The 20,555-nt window shown below is 47.7% G+C and overlaps 2 protein-coding genes and 1 non-coding gene across 3 annotated transcripts; 2 read left to right on the top strand and 1 right to left on the bottom strand.

The window, feature by feature from the left end:
• The first annotated feature begins 1,036 nt into the window (after positions 1-1,036).
• Positions 1,037-11,606, top strand: LOC104061982 (acyl-coenzyme A thioesterase 1-like). The gene is made up of 3 exons (XM_009564003.2): positions 1,037-1,594; positions 7,287-7,489; positions 9,738-11,606. Exons 1-3 carry the CDS (start codon positions 1,057-1,059, stop codon positions 10,341-10,343), a joined length of 1,347 nt encoding a protein of 448 aa, XP_009562298.2. The 5' UTR covers positions 1,037-1,056; the 3' UTR covers positions 10,344-11,606.
• A 1,059-nt stretch (positions 11,607-12,665) lies between these two features.
• On the top strand, positions 12,666-20,547 carry LOC104061993 (acyl-coenzyme A thioesterase 1-like). The gene is made up of 3 exons (XM_009564014.2): positions 12,666-13,246; positions 16,306-16,508; positions 17,358-20,547. The coding sequence occupies exons 1-3, from the start codon at positions 12,724-12,726 to the stop codon at positions 17,931-17,933; spliced, it is 1,302 nt and encodes a 433-aa protein (XP_009562309.2). The 5' UTR covers positions 12,666-12,723; the 3' UTR covers positions 17,934-20,547.
• LOC128852440 (small nucleolar RNA SNORD67) lies at positions 18,267-18,375 on the bottom strand. The gene has a single exon (XR_008450281.1). It is a non-coding gene; the product is annotated as a small nucleolar RNA SNORD67 (small nucleolar RNA).
• Positions 20,548-20,555: the final 8 nt, after the last annotated feature.

The raw sequence follows: 20,555 nt of genomic DNA, 5'->3' as shown, positions 1-20,555 counted from the left end.
CTCCTCTTCTCCAGGCTAAACAACCCCAGCTCTCTCAGACACTCCTCATAAGACTTGTTCTCCAGCCCCCTCACCAGCTTTACTGCTCTTCTCTGGACACGCTCCAGAGCCTCAACATCCTTCTTGTGGTGAGGGGCCCAGAACAGAACACAGTACTCAAGGTGCAGTCTCACCAGTGCCAAGTACAGAGGGAGAATAACCTCCCTGGACCTGCTGGCCATGCCGTTTCTGATACAAGCCAAGATGCCATTGGCCCTCTTGGCCACCTGGGCACACTGCTGGCTCATGTTCAGTCGGCTGTCAACCAACGCCCCCAGGTGCTTCTCCTCCAGGCAGCTTTCTAGCCAGACTTCTCCTAGTCTGTAGCACTGCATAGGGTTGTTGTGCCCCAAGTGCAGGACCCGGCATTTGGCCTTGTTAAACCTCATGCCATTGGTTTCAGCCCAGTGGTCCAGCCTGATCATATCCCTTTGCAGAGCCTCCCTACCCTCCAGCAGATCCACACTTCCACCCAGCTTAAGTGTCATTGGCAAACTTGCTGAGGGTGCACTCAATGCCTTCATCCAGGTCATTGATAAAGACATTGAACAGGGCTGGATCCAGTACCGAGCCCTGAGGAACCCTGCTTGTGACTGGCCTCCAGATGGAGATAACTCCATTTACCACCAACAACTCCATTTACCGGCCATCCAACCAGTTTTCAACCCAGGAGAGCGTGCGCCTGTCCAGGCCAGAGGCTGACAGTTTCTGAAGCAGAATGCTGTGAGAAACTGTGTCAAAGGCTTTACTGAAGCCCAAGAAGACTACATCCATCTACTACACTCGCCTAGGGGCAAAAACACAGCGGGAGGGGCGGCAAGGAGACACGAAACAATGCCGGGCTGCGGCCGCTTCGGCTACTCCTCGCCTCGGCCGGGGCGCCGCTCCGCTCCCACCTCTCGGCTGCGCCGCTCAGGCTCCCCGCGGTCCGCCGGGGGCGTTATAACGCCCCGGGCCGGAGGCGGAGCTCCGGGTGCCAGTGGGGGCGGAGCTCCGGGTGCCAGTGGGGGCGGAGGCATGTGGCGCGTGGTGGTTTCGCTTCGGGCTGGGTCGCAGTGCTGGGGGAGGGCAATGTCCACCGGCCAGGTCTCCGCCACGGCGCTCGCCGTGCGGTTGTCGCCCGCCGCCCGCAGCCTGTTCGATGAGCCGCTGCACATCGCCGTGTGCGGGCTCGGCCCGCGGCAGCGGGTCACGCTGCGGGCGTCCTTGCGGGACGAGGGGGGCGAGCTCTTCCAGGCGAGCGCCCGCTACCAGGCGGGGGACGACGGGGAGCTGGACCTCGCCCGCTGCCCCGCGCTGCCCGGAGGCAGCTTCTGCGGGCTGGAGCCCACGGGGCTGCTCTGGGCGCTGCAGCCGCAGCAGCCCTTCCGTCGGCTGGTGAAGCGGGACGTGCGGACCCCTTTTCTCCTAGAGCTGGAGGTGTTGGAGGGACACGGGGACCCGCCCGGGCGGCTGCTGGCCCGGGCGCAACACGAGCGGGCGTTCCTGCGGGACGGGATGCGCCGAGTCCCGGTGCGGGACGGGAGGATCCGGGCGACGCTTTTCCTGCCCCCTGGTGAGTACCGGGAGCTGCCCCGGCTTCCCCTCGAGCCTCGGCACGGGACGTAGACATTGCATTCACGTTCTCTCTAGTGTGTACGCGGTCAGGTAAGAACAGGTGGGTCAAAGCTGAGTTCACCCCATCCCCTTGATTTTTGAGGTGTCTTAAATTAGAGTGTTTATTTGGAGCATTTGTATTCTATGGTGAGGAGAAGGACCTTGGAGTGTTGGCTGACAGCTGACTGAACATGAGCCAGCAGTGTGCCCAGGGGGCCAAGAAGGCCAATGACATCTTGGCTTGTATCAGAAACAGTGTGACCAGCAGGAGGTTATTCTCCCTCTGTACTCGGCATTGGTGAGGCCGCACCTCGAATACTGTGTTCAGTTCTGGGCTCCTCGCTACAAAAAGGATGTTGAGGCTCTGGAGCATGTCCAGAGAAGAGCAACAAAGCTGGTGAGGGGGGCAGGAGAACAAGTCTTATGAGGAGTGTCTGAGAGAGCTGGGGTTGTTTAGCCTGGAGGAGGCTGAGGGGAGACCTTATTGCTCTCTACAACTACCTGAAAGGAGGTTGTAGAGAGGAGGGAGCTGGCCTCTTCTCCCAAGTGACAAGGGACAGGACAAGGGGGAATGGCCTCAAGCTCCGCCAGGGGAGGTTCAGGCTTGACATCAGAAAAAAATTTTTCAGAGAAAGGGTCGTTGGGCACTGGCAGAGGCTGCCCAGGGATGTGGTTGAGTCCCCTTCCCTGGAGGTGTTTAAGGGACGGGTGGATGAGGTGCTCAGGGTTGTGGTTTAGTAGTTGATAGGAATGGTTGGACTCAATGATCCAAGAGGTCTTTTCCAACCTAGTGATTCTGTGATTCTTGGGGCATAGCGCAACACTGCTGATAAAGTGAAAGTAGGCAATTGCTCTATTTCATAATGCTTCATAGCAGTTAGAATTTCCCATACGCACACGCAGATCAGCAACCTCCAAGCAGGAGATTCTCCCATCGAATTCCTGAGAGGTGGTGTCCAGTCCGTGTTGCTTCACTGCTACAAATGCACAAGCTACGATAGCCTTGAGACTACTGATAACGTGTATGTTTGTGAGAGTCCTCATTAAACCTTCTGATGTCATGCTTTGTCTCTGGGGATCTGGTATTGGAGAGGAAAACGTGTCCAGACAACTGGCATTGTGATCTTCCCTGTACTTCTTACATATGGAAGATATCCTGGGATATGTTCCACAGAAAAATTGAGGAGACTTTCGTCATTCCCACAGCTGCCCTTTGCTTTCTGTTTCTCTGCTCTAGAGATGGCATCTCCACGCAACACAAAGTGGTTCAGTTAGGAATGGGCTTCCAAAAAGACCTCATGGTGGTAAAGAGGTTTGCAGAAGTTGTGTGGAACCGTGAAGCTGTTGTGCCCGTGGCAGGAAATATGCCTTGCAAATTCACCTGGAATTCCAGCTAAAAGCTTGCCATCCAAAAGCTAACTAAAACTATTTTCAGACCTTAGGCAAGCACAAGAGCACTTACGCAAGAGTGCTCAGTCCCCATATGTAGAAAATCAGGCAGGAAAGGGAAGAGACCAGCATGGCTAAGTTGAAACCTGATGGTTAAACTAAAAAAGAGGGAACTGCACAGGCAGTGCAAGCAGGGACAGGTAACCTGGGACGTATATAGAGATGCTGCCCAGTTGTGTAGGGATGAAGTCAAGAAGGCCAAGGCACAGCTGAAACTGAACTTGGCAAGGGAAGTAAAGACTAACAAGAAGGGCTTTTACAGGTATGTCAATCAAAAGGGGAAGGTCAAAGAGAACATACCTCCACTGATGGTTGGAAATGGGGGTCACGTATCAACTGATGAGGAAAAGGCTGAGGTACTTAACTTTTTTTTGCCTCAGTCTTCACCAATAACCACTCTCCTCACCCCTCCTGGGTCATGGGACAGCAAGATGGTGACCAGGGAGGTAAACCCCCTCCCACAGTAGAGGAGGATCAGCTTCGTGACCAGCTGAGGAACCTGAACATATATAAGTCTATGAGACCTGGTGAGATGCATCCCAGAGTCCTGAGGGAATTGGCAGATGTGGTTGCCAAGCCACTCTCCATGATATTTGAAAAGTCGTGGCAATCAGGGGAAGTCCCTGGTGGCTGGAAGAAGGGTAATGTTGTGCGCATTTTTAAAAAGGTTAGAAAAGACCCTGAGAACTACCAACCTGTCAGCCTCACCTCTGTGCCTGGGAAATTCCTGGAACAGATCCTCCTAGAAGCTATGCTAAAGCACCTGGAGGACAGGAAGGTGATTCATGGCAGCCAGCATGGCTTCACCAGGGGCAAATCCTGTATGTCCAACTTAGTGGCTTTCTATGATGGGGTAATTGCGGCAATGGACATGGGTAAACTGATGGATGTGATCTATCTAGACTTCTGTAAAGCCTTTGATACGGTCCCCCACAACATCCTTCTCTCTAAACTGGAGAGATATGGATCTGATGGGTGGACAGTACGGTGGATAAGAAACTGGCTGGATGGTCGTATTCAAAGAGTAGTGGTCAGTGGCTCAAAGTCCAGATGGAGATCGGTGACAAGTGATGTCCCTCAGGGGTCCGTACTGGGACCAGTGCTGTTTAATATCCTTATCAATGATATTGACAGCGAGATTGAATGCACCCTCAGCAAATTTGCAGATGACACCAAGCTGAGTGGTGTAGCTGCCACACCAGAAGGACAGGATGTCATCCAGAGGGACCTGGACAGACTGGAGAACTGGGCCTGTGAGAATCTCATGAGGTTCAACAAGGCCAAGTGTAAGATCCTGCACCTGGGTCAGGGCAATCCCCAATTTCAGTACACGATGGGGGATGATATGATTGAGAGCAGCCCTGCAGAGAAGGACTTGGGGGTGCTGGTTGATGAGAAGCTCGACATGAGCTGGCAATGTGCGCTCGCAGCCCAGAAGGCCAACTGTGTCCTGGGCTGCATCAAAAGAAGCGTGGCCAGACAGGGCGAGGGAGAGGATTCATCCCCTCTATTCCTCTCTTTTGAGATCTCATCTGGAATGCTATGTCCAGTTCTGGAATCCTCAACGTAAGAAGGATATGAAGCTGTTGGAATGGGTCCAGAGGAGGGCTACAAAGATGATCAGAGGGCTGGAGCACCTTCCATATGAGGACAGGCTGGGAGATTTGGGCTCATTCAGCCTGGAAGGAGAGAAGGCTCAGAGGAGATTTTATAGTGACCTTCCAGTACCTGAAGGGGGCCTATGGGAAAGCTGAAGAGTGGCTATTCATAAAGGCTTGTAGTGATAGGATGAGGGGGTATGGGTATAAACTGGAGAGGGGCAGATTTAGACTGGACATTAGGAAGAATTTCTTCGGGATGAGAGTGATGAGGCACTGGAACAGGTTGCCCAGGGAAGCTGTGGATGCTTCCCTGGAGGTGTTCAAGGCCAGGTTGGATGGGGCCTTGGGCAGCCTGATTTAATGGGATGTCCCTGCCCATGACAGGGGGGTTGGAACAAGATGATCTTTAAGGTTCCTTCCAACCCTAATTATTCTATGATTCTTACTGTCAATACTCCTCCAATGTGAGGAAATGGGATCAGCCCAACCAGCTTTGATCTGTGGCCACACGCCTCACAGCTTCTTCGGCTAAAATACAGGAGTTTGGTTTGTTGACCTGAATTGGACATGAAAGCATGGATCACAGTAGCCTTTTGTTTCCAAATGCTGTGGTAAGCGGTGCCACCCAGTGTTCAAGGTACCTTCCTCTACCTGGCTATTTTCCAGAGAGTTCAGCTAGTAAGTATTTGAGCAAGTTGAAGGCTGCTCTACAGAAGTCTAGAGTTCTAAGCCTACTGCCTGTCCTTTCCAGCCTCTCTGCAGATCCTGAACTTACTAATATCATAGTTGCTGCAGCCCAGGCCGTCTTTTGCTGACACATTTGTCCTCAGTTCTTCCCTGTTTGTTTGAAGCATTAGACAGGTTTACTTTTACAGTATTTTTGTCAGAAAATAATCAGAGGGTGTCTGTGAGGTTTTCAGATTGTCTGACAAATGCTGTGTTGTCCTCCCAGCAGCTGTCCAGACTTCTGCTAGTTGTCTGTAGGAAGCTTCATCTCTTGTCTCCTCTTGTTTGAGCTGTCTAGAGCAGCCAAACCACCACTACATCCCTCTTTTCCTTCTCCCTGTGACCCAGAGGCTTTCACCAAGCATGTCTCTGGAACCCCGTGTGCTTAAGGAGCATCTCTGCATATCCTGTGCCTTCCACTCTCCCCATTCTTCTCTGTCCCTGATAACTCCTCTATGACAGTGCCAAAAGCATACATGCTGTCCCAGCCAGTGTCCTGGACTCCCGATTGTGTTGTAGAGCTGCGGCTGGAGGTCCATGTGTGTGTTAGTCTACAGATCCCTGAGGGAAGCCTCGCTCCCCCTTCTGAACAGGAGTGGGAATCTCCTTCTTGGTCTCTGCCTTTCTATACTTTGGAAAGTCAGTTTGCTCTGGACTTAATCCCTGTCCTTTGATATACCTAACATAAAGCTTCCCTGACCAGGTTAGCAGGGCTGGTTGAAAATAGTTACTTCTCTCAATCACAGAATAAATGGCTATAGTCTGTGCACACTGAAACTGAGAAGCTGGAACCATCAAAATATGAGATTTTTTGGATCAGTATTCTGAGAAATACACTGGGCAGAAGCCTCATGAGTATTTTTGAAGCAGAGCTTGATCATTTTACAGTGCTACAGAGTAGGAGAAGTCTGGCTAGAAAGCTGCCTAGAGGAGAAGGACCTGGGGATGTTGGTTGACAGGCAAGTGAACATGAGCCAGCAATGTGCCCAGGTGGCCATGAAGGCCAATGGCATCTTGGCTTGTATCAGAAACGGCGTGGCCAACAGGTCCAGGAAGGTTATTCTCCCTCTGTACTTGGCACTGGTGAGACCACACCTTGAGTACTGTGTTCAGTTCTGGGCCCCTCACCACAAGAAGGATGTTGAGGCTCTGGAGCGTGTCCAGAGAAGAGCAACAAAGCTGGTGAGGGGGCTGGAGAACAAGTCTTATGAGGAGTGTCTGAGAGAGCTGGGGTTGTTTAGCCTGGAGGAGGCTGAGGGGAGACCTTATTGCTCTCTACAACTACCTGAAAGGAGGTTGTAGAGAGGAGGGAACTGGCCTCTTCTCCCAAGTGACAGGGGACAGGACAAGGGGGAATGGCCTCAAGCTGCACCAGGGGAGGTTCAGGCTGGACATCAGGAAAAAATTTTTCAGAGAAAGGGTCGTTGGGCACTGGCAGAGGCTGCTCAGGGAGGTGGTTGAGTCGCCTTCCCTGGAGGTGTTTAAGGAACGGGTGGATGAGGTGCTGAGGGGCATGGTTTAGGGATTGTTAGGAATGATTGGACTTGATGATCCAGTAGGTCCCTTCCAACCTAGTGATTCTATGATTCTATGATATAAAGAAACAGTTGTGACCATCAAGGGATTTCTTCCCTTCCAGGCATGTGTTCCCTGATGTTATCCAAGACATTAGCTGGCCTGATATTTTGTGCTGTCTTGTTTAATCTTGAAGCAGTGTAGCAATTTACTGAAAACTAGCACAATAATTTAGGACCAATTCTGCTGCTCTGTGTTTTTTTCTTTAAAAAAAAAACGCAACACTTTCCCAGGTTTATGAACTTGGAATGTAAATGGCAAAATGTGGGTTAATGTGTTTTATTATGTTGTCTCTTGCAGGAAATGGCCCCTTTCCGGGAGTTATTGACTTGTATGGAGCTGGAGGAGGACTCTCTGAATACAGGGCATGTCTGCTCGCCAACTATGGCTTTGCTGTGCTGGCTCTCGCTTTTTACAGCTATGAGGATCTCCCCAAAGAGATGGAAGAATTACACCTAGAATATTTTGAAGAAGCCATAAACTACATGTTACAACACACCCAGGTTGGTTTGTTGATTGGTGTTCTCTCACTACAGGGAACTCTCAGTAGTCAGGTCCTGTCAGACAGCAGATGGCGCAGAGCTGCTATACTTAAAACAACATCTCTGTTCAAGTTGGCTGTAATTAATTTTGTTTCATATCTTTTAACTCCTATTACAGTGGTTGCCTGGCAGATTGGATAAGAAATTGGCTGGATGGTCACAAAGAGTTGTGATCAATGGCTCAGTGTCCAAGTGGAGACTGGTGACGAGTGGCATTCCTCAGTATTGGGACCAGGGTTAACATCTTTGTCAGAGATATGGACAGTGGGATTGAGTACATCCTCCGCAAGTTTGCCAGTGACACCAAGCTGTGTGGCACAGCTGATACACTGGAGGGAAGAGATGTGATCCAGAGGGACCTTGACAGGCTTGAGAGGTGGGCCTGTGCTCTCATGAGACCTCACCTGGAGACCTGCGTTCAGTTCTGGAGTCCTCAGCACAGGAAGGACATGGATCTGTCAAGAGTGAGTCCAGAGGAGTGCTACAAAGAGGAGCAAAGGCCTGGAGCACCCCTTATATGAGGACAGGCTGAGAGAGTTGGGGTTTTTCAGCCTGGAGAAGAGAAGGTTCCAGGGAGACCTTACAGCAGCCTTGCAGTACTTAAAGGGGGCCTGTAGAAAAGCTGGGGAGAGGCTAGGCTCTTTTTCAGAGATTGCAGTGACAAGACGAGGAGTAACAGTTTTAAGCTATTAGGAAGACATTTTGTACTGTAAGGGTGTGAGGCACTGGAGCAGGTTGCCCAGAGAAGTTGTGGATACCCCATCCCTGGAGGTGTTCAAGGCCGGGTTGGATGAGGCTTTGAGCAACCTGATCTATTGTAAGGTGTCCCTGCCCATGGCAAAGGGTTTGGAACTAGAAGATCTTTAAGGTTCCTTCTGATCCAAATCATTCTATGATTATTCCATTTCTTCTTTTTGAACTGGCCAGGTGACACAGTAGTAATTTCTGCTCCATTCAACCCAGTGTCATAACTAGGTTACTTGTTGCCTGGAGGCTTATTGGAGTTCAGTGGGGCTTTTAGGTTTATGCTTTCCATGATGTCCTTCAGAACTAAATGTTCTTTTCAGCTACGGAGCACATTATAAGGTCTGTGATTCAGGTCTCAAGGAAGTTCACCAGTACACATTTGTTGCTGTGTATTGTATAAGCTGTTGAAGTCACTCCAAATGTCGGCTATTAGTGAGTGTGGGTTTTAGTAGCTCCCCCTTCTTTCCCCCTTTTTCCTGAGAGCAGTACAACAGCCTCCCATTAACACCTGCACTTATAGCCCCACCATGTTTTTAATACGCTGCAAAGTTGCAGTTGTATTTTTTAATTTCCCCGTTTCCATGCTTCAGTCAGTGGGTTTGGGGCCTATTACACTGGTGACAAAGTACAAAAGGTATTAAATTTTGATGCTATCTCAGAGCCTTTTTATCCCTGCGGGTCTTTGGATATTGGATCAGTTATGATATTAGCTAACCTTCTTCCAATATCCTTAGAGGATTTCAGCACCCTGTAAGATCATTTAGTTTTCCTTTTCAAATTAATTTGCCTGTGTAAAAGGAAATGAAGGTAATCTGTTCTAGGCTGACTCCAGAGAACTGTACAATTAGCTTAGAAAAATGGTTTAATAGGTTATTTTTTTAAGATACATTTCAATGAGTAAGCTACCTCGTAATACTTAATTTTCATTGTGAGTTACACAGCAAGCGTACTAGCAAATGGGAGAGCAGTTGATGTGAATCTGCTACCGCATGTTAGATTCCTAATAGGGAAATTGAAAATAGTGGTTGAATATAAGAAATATATTATCATGACTGATGACAGTATCATAGCCATTGGTGACTGAGCATTTTGCACTGAAAGAAAACATTTGTAGAAGAGTCCTCTTCTGCCCATTCCCTCTTCTTTCCTGAACTGCCTTATAAACAAAGTGTATCTAGGGCTGCACATCTGCATGCTCTTTGCAAGCACAGCTGTACCTTCTGCAGTGTCCTTCAGCACTGAGCCTTGTAGTTTTGTTAGGATGCTTCAGTCTCAGTAGGGCTTAATCATAAATCAGGCATGAAGCAGTGCCCCAGGGCCACTCAGGCGTGAGCCCTGCACACAGGACCTTGGATGGCTGTATCTGGGGTCTGAGTTAAGGACAGACACAGCTGCAAATGTGACAACATTTTAGATGAGTGGTATGCTGTCATTCAGTGCTTGTGATTTCTCTTCCTTCCAGGTTAAAGGTCCAGGGATTGGATTGCTTGGAATCTCAAAGGGGGGTGACCTGTGTATCTCCATGGCCTCCTTCCTAAAGGGCATCACTGCCACCGCCGTTATCAATGGCTCCATAGCAAACGTGGGTGCAGTGCTCCGCTACAAGAACGTCACCATTCCACCCCTCGGTGCCAATCTGAAACGCATCAAGGTCAACGAGTCTGGGATCGCTGATATTGTTGATGTACTGAACAACCCGTTAGAAGGGCCTGACCGCAAAAGCCTTATCCCTTTGGAGAAGGCTGAGTGTCCCTTCTTGTTCATTGTTGGCCAGGATGATCACAACTGGAAAAGTGAATTCTTTGCAATTGAGGGGAGCAAACGTTTGCAAGCTCATGGGAAGGAAAAGCCTGAGATAGTCTGTTACCCTGGAGCAGGGCACTACATCGAACCTCCCTTTTTCCCAATGTGTGCAGCCTCAATGCACGTACTAGTTGGCAAGCCTGTGGTGTGGGGAGGGCAGCCCAAAGCGCACTGTGAGGCACAAATAGATGCTTGGCAGCGGATTCAAGCCTTCTTCTGCAAACACCTTATGGGTACACCATCTGGAACATCCAGTAAGCTGTGATGTGAGTTAGGTTACCTTACAGATGAAGATGCTGGTGCTTCACATTTGTTTTGTTAAATGGGTCTGAATTTGAACAAAGAACATCAGGTGTCTCTTGGGTGTCTTGGAGGATGATGGTGACAGCATGAGAGCCACGTCCTTTTAACACCCTCCTGTAGCTTCAGTTAGAGGTCTTGGCCTCCTGTTGTGTAGTATGGGTTTACAAGCCATGGAAAAATGGTGGTGGTAAGGATGGGTCCACTTTGTGACTTTAAGTGGAAGGTAACTTATCCAAGCTGAGAACTGGGATGAAAATTTCCCTTGGCTTTCACAGAGGAAATGTGTTGTATCCCATTGCTCTTACTAGAGCCAGTTTTGTGCCGTAGTTTTTCTGGAAGCAGCCATTCTCTCTTCCTGTCTCCAGTAATCTTTCTGTGTGCACTTCCTTCTCCTTTATTGCTCCTTTCTCTTCTCCTACATCACTGAAATGCACCTGCCTTAATGCTTAATATCTGATATCTAATATTTCACTTACCAAAAGCATCAATACTATGACTGCATCATCAGGTACCATATCTCCTACTTACAGACAGCAGCAGCCCATAGCCTGATGCAACATTGTGGGCACATGCAGTAGAAGTGAGACATTTGTGCAGTTTTGGAAAATTCATAAGAAGCAACAGAATTGGGCCCGTTGGCAGTAACACCTGGAACTGCTTGTGGCATTTCCTCCGCAGGGCTGTATAGGTATAGGTCCACAGCATTGATTGAGGGTGGTTCCTCCCTGCCTGTAGGGTGTCTTAGTGCCTCCACAGCTGCCTGCATGTGGCCACTGCTGTTCTGCAAGGCTGTGAAGCTGGCATGGCAGCTCTTCAAGGCATCTTTGCCCTGCCACAAAGTGGTCTGCAGGCGAGGCTGTGCAGCCTGCCATGGAGTATGTGGGGAGTTGGGCTGGAAGGGGCAGTGGGACAGTGGTGAGGCTGTGATGGGAAATGCTTTCTGTGCTGGGATCTGCACTGAGCGCTGTTTCTGGGGTTATGGTGACTTTGTACTGTTGTGTATGCACACTTGTTTTTAACATGCCAGTGCCTTACAAATGCAAGCTGAATGGATACAGTCAAGAGTTGTGTTTATCATGTCTTCTGTTGGTGTGTTTATGCATTTGGCATTCAGTTTATTTTTTAATGAATTAAAATGAAACTTAACCTCTACCAATGGCCCCCCTGCTCCAGATGTGATTCTGTCCCTCTAGTCTGCTCTCCTGACACCTCACCTGGAGTATTGTGTCCAGTTCTGGAATCCCCCACATAAGAAGGATATGGAGCTGTTGGAAAGGGTCCAGAGGAGGCTACAAAGATGATCAGAGGGCTGGAGCACCTCCCATGTGAGGACAGGCTGAGAGAGTTGGGGTTGTTCAGCCTGGAGAAGAGAAGGCTCCAAGGAGATCTTATAGTGACCCTCCAGTGCCTGAAGAGCTACAGGAAAGCTGGAGAGGGACACTTTTTACAATTACATGTAGTGATAGGATGAGGGGGAATGGTTGTTTAGCCTTGAGAAGAGGCAGCTGAGGGGAGACCTAATTGCTCTCTACAACTACCTGAAAGGAGGTTGTAGAGAGGAGTGTGCTATCCTCTTCTCCCAAGTGTTAGGTGATAGGACAAGGGGGAAGGGCCTCAGTGTGCCAGGGGAGGTTCAGACTGGATATCAGGAAGAAATTTTTCACAGAAGGGCTCATCAGGCACTGGCAGAGGCTGCCCAGGGAGGTGGTTTAGTCACCATCCCTGGAGGTGTTTAAAAGACAGGTAGACGAGGTGCTCAGGGACATGGTTTAGTGGTGGATAGGAATGGCTGTACATGATGATCTTAGAGGTCTTTTCCAACCTAGTGATTCTATGATAAATTGGAGGGCGATTGCGTTATATTAGATATTAGGAAGAAATTCTTCATGATGAGGGTGGTGAGACACTGGGACAGGTTGTGCAGAGAAGTTGTGGATGCCCCACCGCTGGAGGTGTTGAAGGCCAGGCTGGATGAAGCTTTGGGCAGCCTGGTCTGGTGCGATGTGTCCCTGCCCATCGCAGGGGGTTTGGAACTGGGTGGGCTTTAAGATCCTTTCCAACCCAAACTATTCTATATTTCTTTGATCCTTTTAAGAGGAAAACGTAGAAAGGGAATGGCCCGGGCAGTCCCTGCTCCATACCGGATCTGAACATCGCCCTGTGGACAGGTGGCAGGGGTTTAAAGGGCTTTTTTTCTTTTTTCTTTTTTTTTTTTTTTCTGTAAGGCTTTTTTCTTTAAGGTCCCTTCCAACTCACTCCGTGGTGTGGGGAAGGCTGTGGGCGGGGCCGGGGCGGCGGCGGTGTCTCCGCGCGGGCGCTGCCATCGCCCGTGTCTCCGCAGCATGTGGCGCGTGGCGCGGTCGGCCCGGCCGCTGTGGCTGGTCCCGGGGCGGGGCGCGGCGTCGGTGTCGGTGTCGCCCGCGGCCGGGCTGGCGGACGAGCGGGTGGAGACGCGCGTGTCGGGGCTGGGCGCGGGGCAGGCGGTGACGCTGCGCGCGGTGGCGGCCGACGATGGCGGGCGGCTCTTCCAGTCGTGCGCGCACTACTGGGCCGACGGGCTCGGGCGGCTCCACCTGGGCACGCAGCCCTCGCGCGGCGGCGACTACACCGGCGTGGAGCCCATGGGGCTGTTCTGGAGCTTGGCCCCCGCCGCCATGGAGAGCCCGTACCGCCGCCTGGTGCCCCGCAGCACCCGCGCCCCCATGAAGGTGGAGGTGTTGGTGCACCAGGGCCACAGCGCGCCCCGCGCCATCCCCGGGCCGGTGGTGGCCAAGGCACTGGTGGAGAGGTGGTTCGCGGCCCCCGGCGTGCGCAGGATCCGGCTGAAGGAGGGAGGCGTCAGGGGGTCCCTGTTCCTGCCGCCGGGTGAGTGCCCGGCCGGGTGCGCAGCCTGGAGAGAGAGGGCGCTGGGGACATTAGAGCCACCGTCGGGACCTGAAGGGGCTGCAGGAGAGCTGCGGGGGGACTGTTTGCAAAGGCTTGTAGTGATAGGACTAGGGACAATAAACTGGAGAGGGGCAGATTTAAACTAGACATGAGGGATTTCTTCACCAGGAGGGTGGTGAGGCACTGGCACAGGTTGCCCAGGGAAGATGCCCCATCCCTGGAGGTGTTCAAGGCCAGGTTGGATGGGGCTTTGAGCGGCCTGGTCTAGTGGGACGTGTCCCTGCCCCTGGCAGGGGGTGTGGAATTGGATGATCTTTAAGGTCCCTTCCAACCCAAACCATTCTATGATTCTTTAAGAGGAAAACGTAGAAAGGGAATGGCCCAGACAGTCCCTGTTCCATTACAGATCTGAACATCACCCTATGAACAGGTGGCAGGGTTTTTTTTCCCCTGAACCCTTACAGAGAAGCTCCCACAGGGTTGTCGGGACGAGGCCCCACTTGTAGTGGCCACACTGCTTGGTCCTTATCACAGCTGTGGGAGCTATGTGAGATAAGGGACTGGAGCTCAGCGTGTGCTGCTCTCAGCTTATGTGCTTTCAGTGGGTTTGATGCTTGCTCCAGATTGCCAGAATCTGTAATATTTAGAGAAGTTGATGCACTTCATTGTGTGAGCCTGTGCTAGATCTCCCACAGATTTTACCCTAAGTAGGATAGAACTAAAAAAGCGTTTTTCCTCCCAGTGAAATGTATGCCAGTAAGTAGAGCAGCAGAAGAGATTCTAGAAAATAGAGGTATTCCACCTCTGTTAATGCCAGAGCCAAAGCTAAGTTAATAGTTGAATTATTTTGTTTGTTTTATAGTATAAAGGCAAAATAGATTCCTGAGCAAGTTCTACCTGTTCTGCTTGTGGGATGGCTGTGCTTTATGAGGTGTGATATTCTGATGGGCTGCTAGTTGTCTTGGAAAATGAAACCTTACACCGATGATGGTGTCTGTACACTTAAGCCATGATTTAAAGTTCTTGCATTTCATTGAGTGTTGTGCCACTAGCACTGCCCTTCATATTATCTCAAATTTATGACTCAGTTCAGCAAATCCTGTAAGTACCACGATAATTTTTAGGGATTTAAGTATTTTCAATGAATGATTTCCACACCAGTATTTTTTTTATCCATTTAGATATGGATCCAAAGTCCACTGAAGGCAAAAAACAACAGAGATTGAACTTTGAATTTCAGATCAAATGTTTAGTCAGCATTCTGGATTTTCCATCACTGAGACGTGGTTGTTTTGATATATCCTGCCTTAGAAGATGAGTTGGATTTCTGCAGTGCTCAGTGAAAATCTCAGACATCTGCAAGCTGGAACGGCGTTTTCCCTTCAGAAAGTCTGGTGTTGTAATAGTGTAATGATATAATTGCTTAAATTATACTAGCATTGTTCTTGGTGGAGGATCCAGTTACAGCATTACCACCATACCTTTCTTTGCTCCAGGGATGGAAAAATGTTAATATTATTAAGACAGGAATCTTAAATGTGAGTTGTTCTCAATAAAAATGAGATTACACGAGTGGGCTTAGGCTGTAATTCTAATATGAAAGAGATTTCTCAGTTCAGGAGGAACAGTTACAGGTGTGGGATTTTTTATTTTTTTTTAAGCAGTAGTAAAGCTGTGTAGCCCATTTTATCCTGCTTTATAGTGAGCTGTGCAGAAACAGTATACTTGGGCATGTGAAGGCACTTAGGAAGGCAGTCCAGGATCCTTGTGTAAAGTAAGGGTTGTCTTCATGAGAAACACACACATTCATGCTTGACTGTGTTCTGATTGTATGTTCTTGGCTAGAAAGCTTCCCAAGTAGGAGGGATAAATGAATGAATGAATGACTTGTTTTCTAGCTGTCTAGGCTGACTGTTGTTAACTAAAGGTTAGTGTTGATCATGGAATTATGATTATTTACGCAGGCATTTTTCCTTTTAAGTAGAATATTGAACTTATATGAAAAATTTCAGAACTGAAAGAAAAAGAACATGTTTCAGTCCTTTTCTGACTTCCTAATGCTTTAAGTTAGGTTTCCACCATCCAGCATGTCTTGTCCAAAACTTCATTGAAATGCCAGAGGTCTTGCCTTTATTGTGTGTAGGTTACATCAGTGAGTTAATACTGTCCTGCGCAAGTAGGTGCTTTTTCTGCTGAGATAGTTGTAGTGAGCTGGATCAGCGAGCATCAGTGGTGACATCTGGTGGCCAGGGGAAAAAAAAAAAAAAGAAGAAGAAATTGCTTGTCTGGGGTCTTTATAGTGGCAAGAAGCAGTATCCTTAGCCTTGTAACCCAAGATATGCTGGCTTGACATACAGTAATAGCACAACACGACCGTGGCTGCAAAAGCATCCTCGTTTAAAATAGTAGTTCAGATTATTCCTGCAGTTTTGTGGGTCTGATTGTACACATGTATATGCAAGTTTATCTAAATATTAGTCATGCACACATAGCTGCACCCATATAGCTCCGAATTTTACCCTGGCTCTTCACATCTACAGTAGCAGTTCTGCTGCCAGTTGTTATGGTGCTGATGTTGAGACAGAGCTAGTAAATTCAGCTGATTTCATCTAGCAGCGAGTGTCTCTTTGCTGTGGTTTTCTTGATGCACCTTATTCGAGTTTGCGTAAGTTTTGTAGAATTTACTTCTAGGGCTCGGTGCTCTTGGCTCATTAGTAATGAGCTTGCACTTTGGTAATTAAGGTATGACTTCTTTGTAGGAAAATAGGTGATTTAGAGTATGATTGCTCTGAGAGTAAGAGGTTAAGACCATGAAAAGAATACATTTAGAACATTTTTTTTTTAAAAAACAAGTTTAACTGTTCACATATTTTCACGGAAAGGTAAGGACCCATTCTTTGTTTGAAACAGCTAAGGAGTAATGAGTATTAATACAAAATGTCCTAAGCATTTACATATTTTGTTGTTCACTCTTCATCAGATAGTTTTTAGTCTCCTGTTTGATAACTTGTCCACTGTATCTCTTCTTTTTAATATAGGGGATGGCCCCTTTCCTGGAGTGATTGACATGTATGGTGATGAAGGAGGTTTGATTGAATTTAGATCCAGTCTCCTGGCTAGCCATGGTTTTGCTGCTCTTTCTCTGCCATATTTTGACTTTGAAGATCTGCCTAAGGTCATGAAGGAATTAAAACTCGAGTACTTTGAGGAGGCAGCTAGATTCCTACAGCGTCACCCGAAGGTGAGTGTAAAGACAGATCTCTCAGGAAAAGGGAGGATTTGGCAGCCATGCCCAAGTGGTAGCTGCGATTTTTAAATTTATTTTTAGAGCATCAGTTTCTGCTGAGCAGCCATAGGCCAAATAATGGAAAAAGCATAGGTCCTGCATAGGCAGCTATTCATATGACTACAGAGAGTGAACTTCTTCCAGCACAACCTGTCTGTTAACTGAATTCATGCTGGAAATTAGAAGATTTCTGATCATTAGAAGAGTGAAGTACTGAAAAATCCCCCAAGAAGCAGCAGTGGTGATAAAGATGGCTTTTTTTTTTCTTTTAAATGTAGGCAATTAGTTTAAGAAAAGATGATACAAAACTGCTCAGTAGTCAGCAAAGGAACAGATTTGACAACTTGGGATGCTGCTTTCAGTTTTACTTTCCAGGCTAGGAAAGTACAAGACTAAATATTACTTATCTAATCCTTCAGAAAACATTTGCGAGGCTACTTTATTTATCAAATACACATATAGCAGTAGATTGTGCTTGAATTTCCTGATACCTGTTTTGGGGAAAAAGACAAAAAATTTGCATCAAAATATGCAGTAGAAATGAGGTGAGGGCCAAGTCTTGTGCCCATTGTATTATTTGTGGAGTTTGACTACTATTTTTGATAGCTGTTACTGTCTCTGAAAAACAAGACACTAAACAGAAGGAGGAGCCGGGGTTCAGGCTGCAGGTTTCCAACAGGTCACATCAATAATTAACCCTTTTTTTCTTTTTTTTTAATACCACAACTTCAAAGACATTTAATGACTAATCCCACTATAATGCATATTTCTTCCTCTCTTCCCCACCCCCTCTCTTATCTGAAGGTGAAGGGACCAGGAGTTGGAGTGATCGGGACTGGGAAAGGGGCAGAATTAGCACTCTCCATGATCACCTTCCTGCCAGAAGTAGTGGCTGCTGTTTGTATCTCCGGCTGTAGCTCAAACACAGTTGCAGACCTCCATTATGGTGAGATGACTCTGCCTGGGCTGCGTTTTGATATGAGTAAGGTCAATGTTTCCGATGACGGTGTATTTGACACTTTTGAAGCTCTGGATGACCCAACAAATCCTGCTAATTCTCCTTGCACGATCCCCATTGAAAAAGCAGAAGGTCACTTTCTCTTAGTGGTAGGGGAAGATGATCGTGTGTGGAAGAGCCCCTTGTATGCTGAGCTGGCTATCAGGCGTCTACGGCAGCATGGTAAAGAAAACTTTGAACTCTTGAGTTATCCAGGAGCAGGTCACCGAATTGATCCTCCTTCTACTCCATTTTGTCAGGCAGCTGTGGATCGTGTGCTGGGGGTGCCTGTTCGGGGGGGTGGAGAGAGTAAAGCACATGCCCATGCACAGATACACTCCTGGGGCAAGATTCAGGAGTTTCTGCACTTGCATTTGGGATGATCATTTAAGCACCTGCAAGATGTTGCAGAACTGCAGGGGACTGAGCTTGTGCCACCACAATGACTGGTGAACTGGAGGGACTGACTGAGAAAAGCTTTGAAATATGGAATAACCAAATGACTTCTTAAGCTACAAGCATAAATCCAAAAAGAAAGGATCCGTAAAACACTTAACATTTAAAAGTTAGCTGGTTAAGCCAGTGAGACCTTTTTAAAACTTGTAGCCCATATAGTTTACAAAAAAAAAAAAAAACAGACCAAAGGTTTTTTTGCCCATAGTGCTTCTGTGTTAAGAGTTTACTCTACATCATCCAAGTGGAATTTCTATTGCTAAAGCAAGTCAAATGGCCCCTGTGCACTTAGTTTTGTCATCAGGGAGATTCTGAAGAGTCCATGTCACCCAACATGATTGCTCTACCACAGGGCAACTCATCACACTCACAGACAAACAGTTTAGTACACTGATTATTTGCTACTTTAATTCCCTTACCTGTGCCAGTGCCTGGATGCTTGTTTTTATATCATCACTAGCTACTTGTGAAATGACAAAGTTGATAACAGAAGCTGTGCTGCTGTGCATATCAAAGTGCGGGGGGACAGCACGAGTGCACATTGCCAGCTCATATCGAGCTCATTGACCAGCAAGGACAGGCTGAGAGAGTTGGGCTTGTTCAGCCTGGAGAAGGCTCCAAGGAGACCTTATTGCGACCTTCCAGTACCTGAAGGGGCTACAGGAAAGCTGGAGAGGGGCTATTCATAAAGGCTTGTGTGGATTGGACCAGGGGGAACGGGTATAAACTGGAGAGGGGCAGATTTAGACTAGACATTAGGAAGAATTTCTTCAGTATGAGCGTGGTGAGACAGTGGCACAGATTGCCCAGGGAGGTTGTGGTTTCTTTCCAAAGTCTTCATCAGATTAATCAATTCCCTTAGCAATGTGGAAAATAGTATTGCCACTGTTCTCCCTACTAATGTTTCACTAATGCAACAAGCCTACTCAAGGGAGACTCAATCTGAATGCTGATACCAATTCAACAGATTGCTCATCTTTGGAAGGTAGAAAGACACCAAAAGTAAAAAACAAGGTTATACCACTTTAAAATCTGATCCTTTAAGCATCTCCGATTTTATACAAAATGCTATACATAGGCAAATTTCATATTCCATCAACTGTTATCACGCTATTTGCAAAACAAAGCAATTTCAAGTACTTCACAATTGCCCAGTTCATGATGTTCTTTCCCATATGTGCGCTGCTTTGAGTTTTTGGATTTTGTCCCCTCCATGATTAAAGTGAACATCTTGGTGGCTGGATAGATAAGACACATCTTGTTCAGAATGGCACATACATCCCTGTGGAAGATATCTTTTGGTTCCCCTACCTAGCTGGAAAAGGGGAAAACACACAGATTTTAAACAGTCTCATAATACTGTCACAGTTAGTCTAAACAACATCAGGAAAGTTAGAATTACTCTCGATGCAAAAATCTTTTTTGGTAAATGGCTTTTAAAGACAAATATGCAATATAGAATCAGAGAATCATTTAGGTTGGAAACGACGTTTAAGATCACTGAGTCCAACCATTAACTTAGCACGGCCAAATTCACCACTAAACCACGTCCCTAAAGCAGCACATCATCTACCCATCTCAAATACCTCTAGGGATGGTGACTCAATCATTTCTCTAGGCGGGCTGTTCAAGTGCTTGACAACACTTTTGGTAAGGACCTTTCTCCTCATATCCAATCTAAGCCTCCCCTGGTACAACCAGAGTAGAGCAGTGTCTCCCCTAACCTTATTCTGTTACCACTCCAGTACCAACACCTCTGTCTCACACTCCAGTCCTACCTCAGCACATCCACTGCTATGCAAGAGTGCAAGCTGGAAGTTCAAGAGGTAAATGTTATGTTGTAAATAAAACCAGGTGGCTTAAAAGTCCTCAGATTTTGTTTCTAAAGCACAAGCCTTTAAATAATTAAGCACTGAATGTTGTCAGATATATGCAATTTGAAAGAGAAGTAAAACTTTATTAAAAAGCAAGACTGTGAAAGAATTTGATGTTATAGTTTTATTTCTGAATAGTTCATTTGTTTGGAAAGCTGGATGGTATTTTGAAACAAAGAAGGGAGAAGAAGTAAAAGGAATGTGATTTTGCTATGAAGATCATTTTCTGTACAGGTCAGGATGTTCCTGGCCAGAGTAATTCCCAAAATGATCTGTAGAAAGCCAGCCAACTTTTGCACTAGTATTTTGTATGTTCACAGTCCCACTTGGAGACCAAAGATGCATAGAGTAGAATCATAAAATGGTTCGGGTTGGAAGGGAGCTTAAAGATCATCCGTTCCAACCCCCCTGCCGTAGGCAGGGATACCTCCCACCAGGCCAGGCTGCCCAAGGCCCCATCCAACCTGGCCTTGAACACCTCCAGGGATGGGGCATCCTCAGCTTCCCTGGGCAACCTGTGCCAGTGTCTCACCACTCTCATCATGAAAAATTTCTCCATGGAATCACTGAATGGTTTGCAGACCTCTGCAGGTAACTCCGCAGCTGTTCCTTGGGGCATCCGTTACGCTGAACGCCTGGTCACGGCTGTCGCTGAAGCCGCGTTAGTGGTGCTCACCT

The sequence above is a fragment of the Cuculus canorus genome, chromosome 5 (genome assembly GCF_017976375.1).
Source record: "Cuculus canorus isolate bCucCan1 chromosome 5, bCucCan1.pri, whole genome shotgun sequence".
Classification (NCBI taxonomy): Eukaryota; Metazoa; Chordata; class Aves; order Cuculiformes; family Cuculidae; genus Cuculus; species Cuculus canorus.
Note: the sequence above shows the minus strand (reverse complement) of the source record. Positions and strands in the feature narration are given on the sequence as shown.

What these genes read in the sequence shown, in the direction of transcription:
- LOC104061982 (XM_009564003.2), top strand. Translation starts at nt 1,057, where the DNA reads ATGTGGCGCGTGGTGGTTTCGCTTCGGGCTGGGTCGCAGTGCTGGGGG. An exon ending in GACGCTTTTCCTGCCCCCTG is followed by an intron (nt 1,595 to 7,286) that starts GTGAGTACCGGG and finishes TGTCTCTTGCAG; the next exon opens with GAAATGGCCCCTTTCCGGGA. An exon ending in ACATGTTACAACACACCCAG is followed by an intron (nt 7,490 to 9,737) that starts GTTGGTTTGTTG and finishes TCTTCCTTCCAG; the next exon opens with GTTAAAGGTCCAGGGATTGG.
- LOC104061993 (XM_009564014.2), top strand. Translation starts at nt 12,724, where the DNA reads ATGTGGCGCGTGGCGCGGTCGGCCCGGCCGCTGTGGCTGGTCCCGGGG. An exon ending in GTCCCTGTTCCTGCCGCCGG is followed by an intron (nt 13,247 to 16,305) that starts GTGAGTGCCCGG and finishes TTTTTAATATAG; the next exon opens with GGGATGGCCCCTTTCCTGGA. An exon ending in TCCTACAGCGTCACCCGAAG is followed by an intron (nt 16,509 to 17,357) that starts GTGAGTGTAAAG and finishes TCTTATCTGAAG; the next exon opens with GTGAAGGGACCAGGAGTTGG.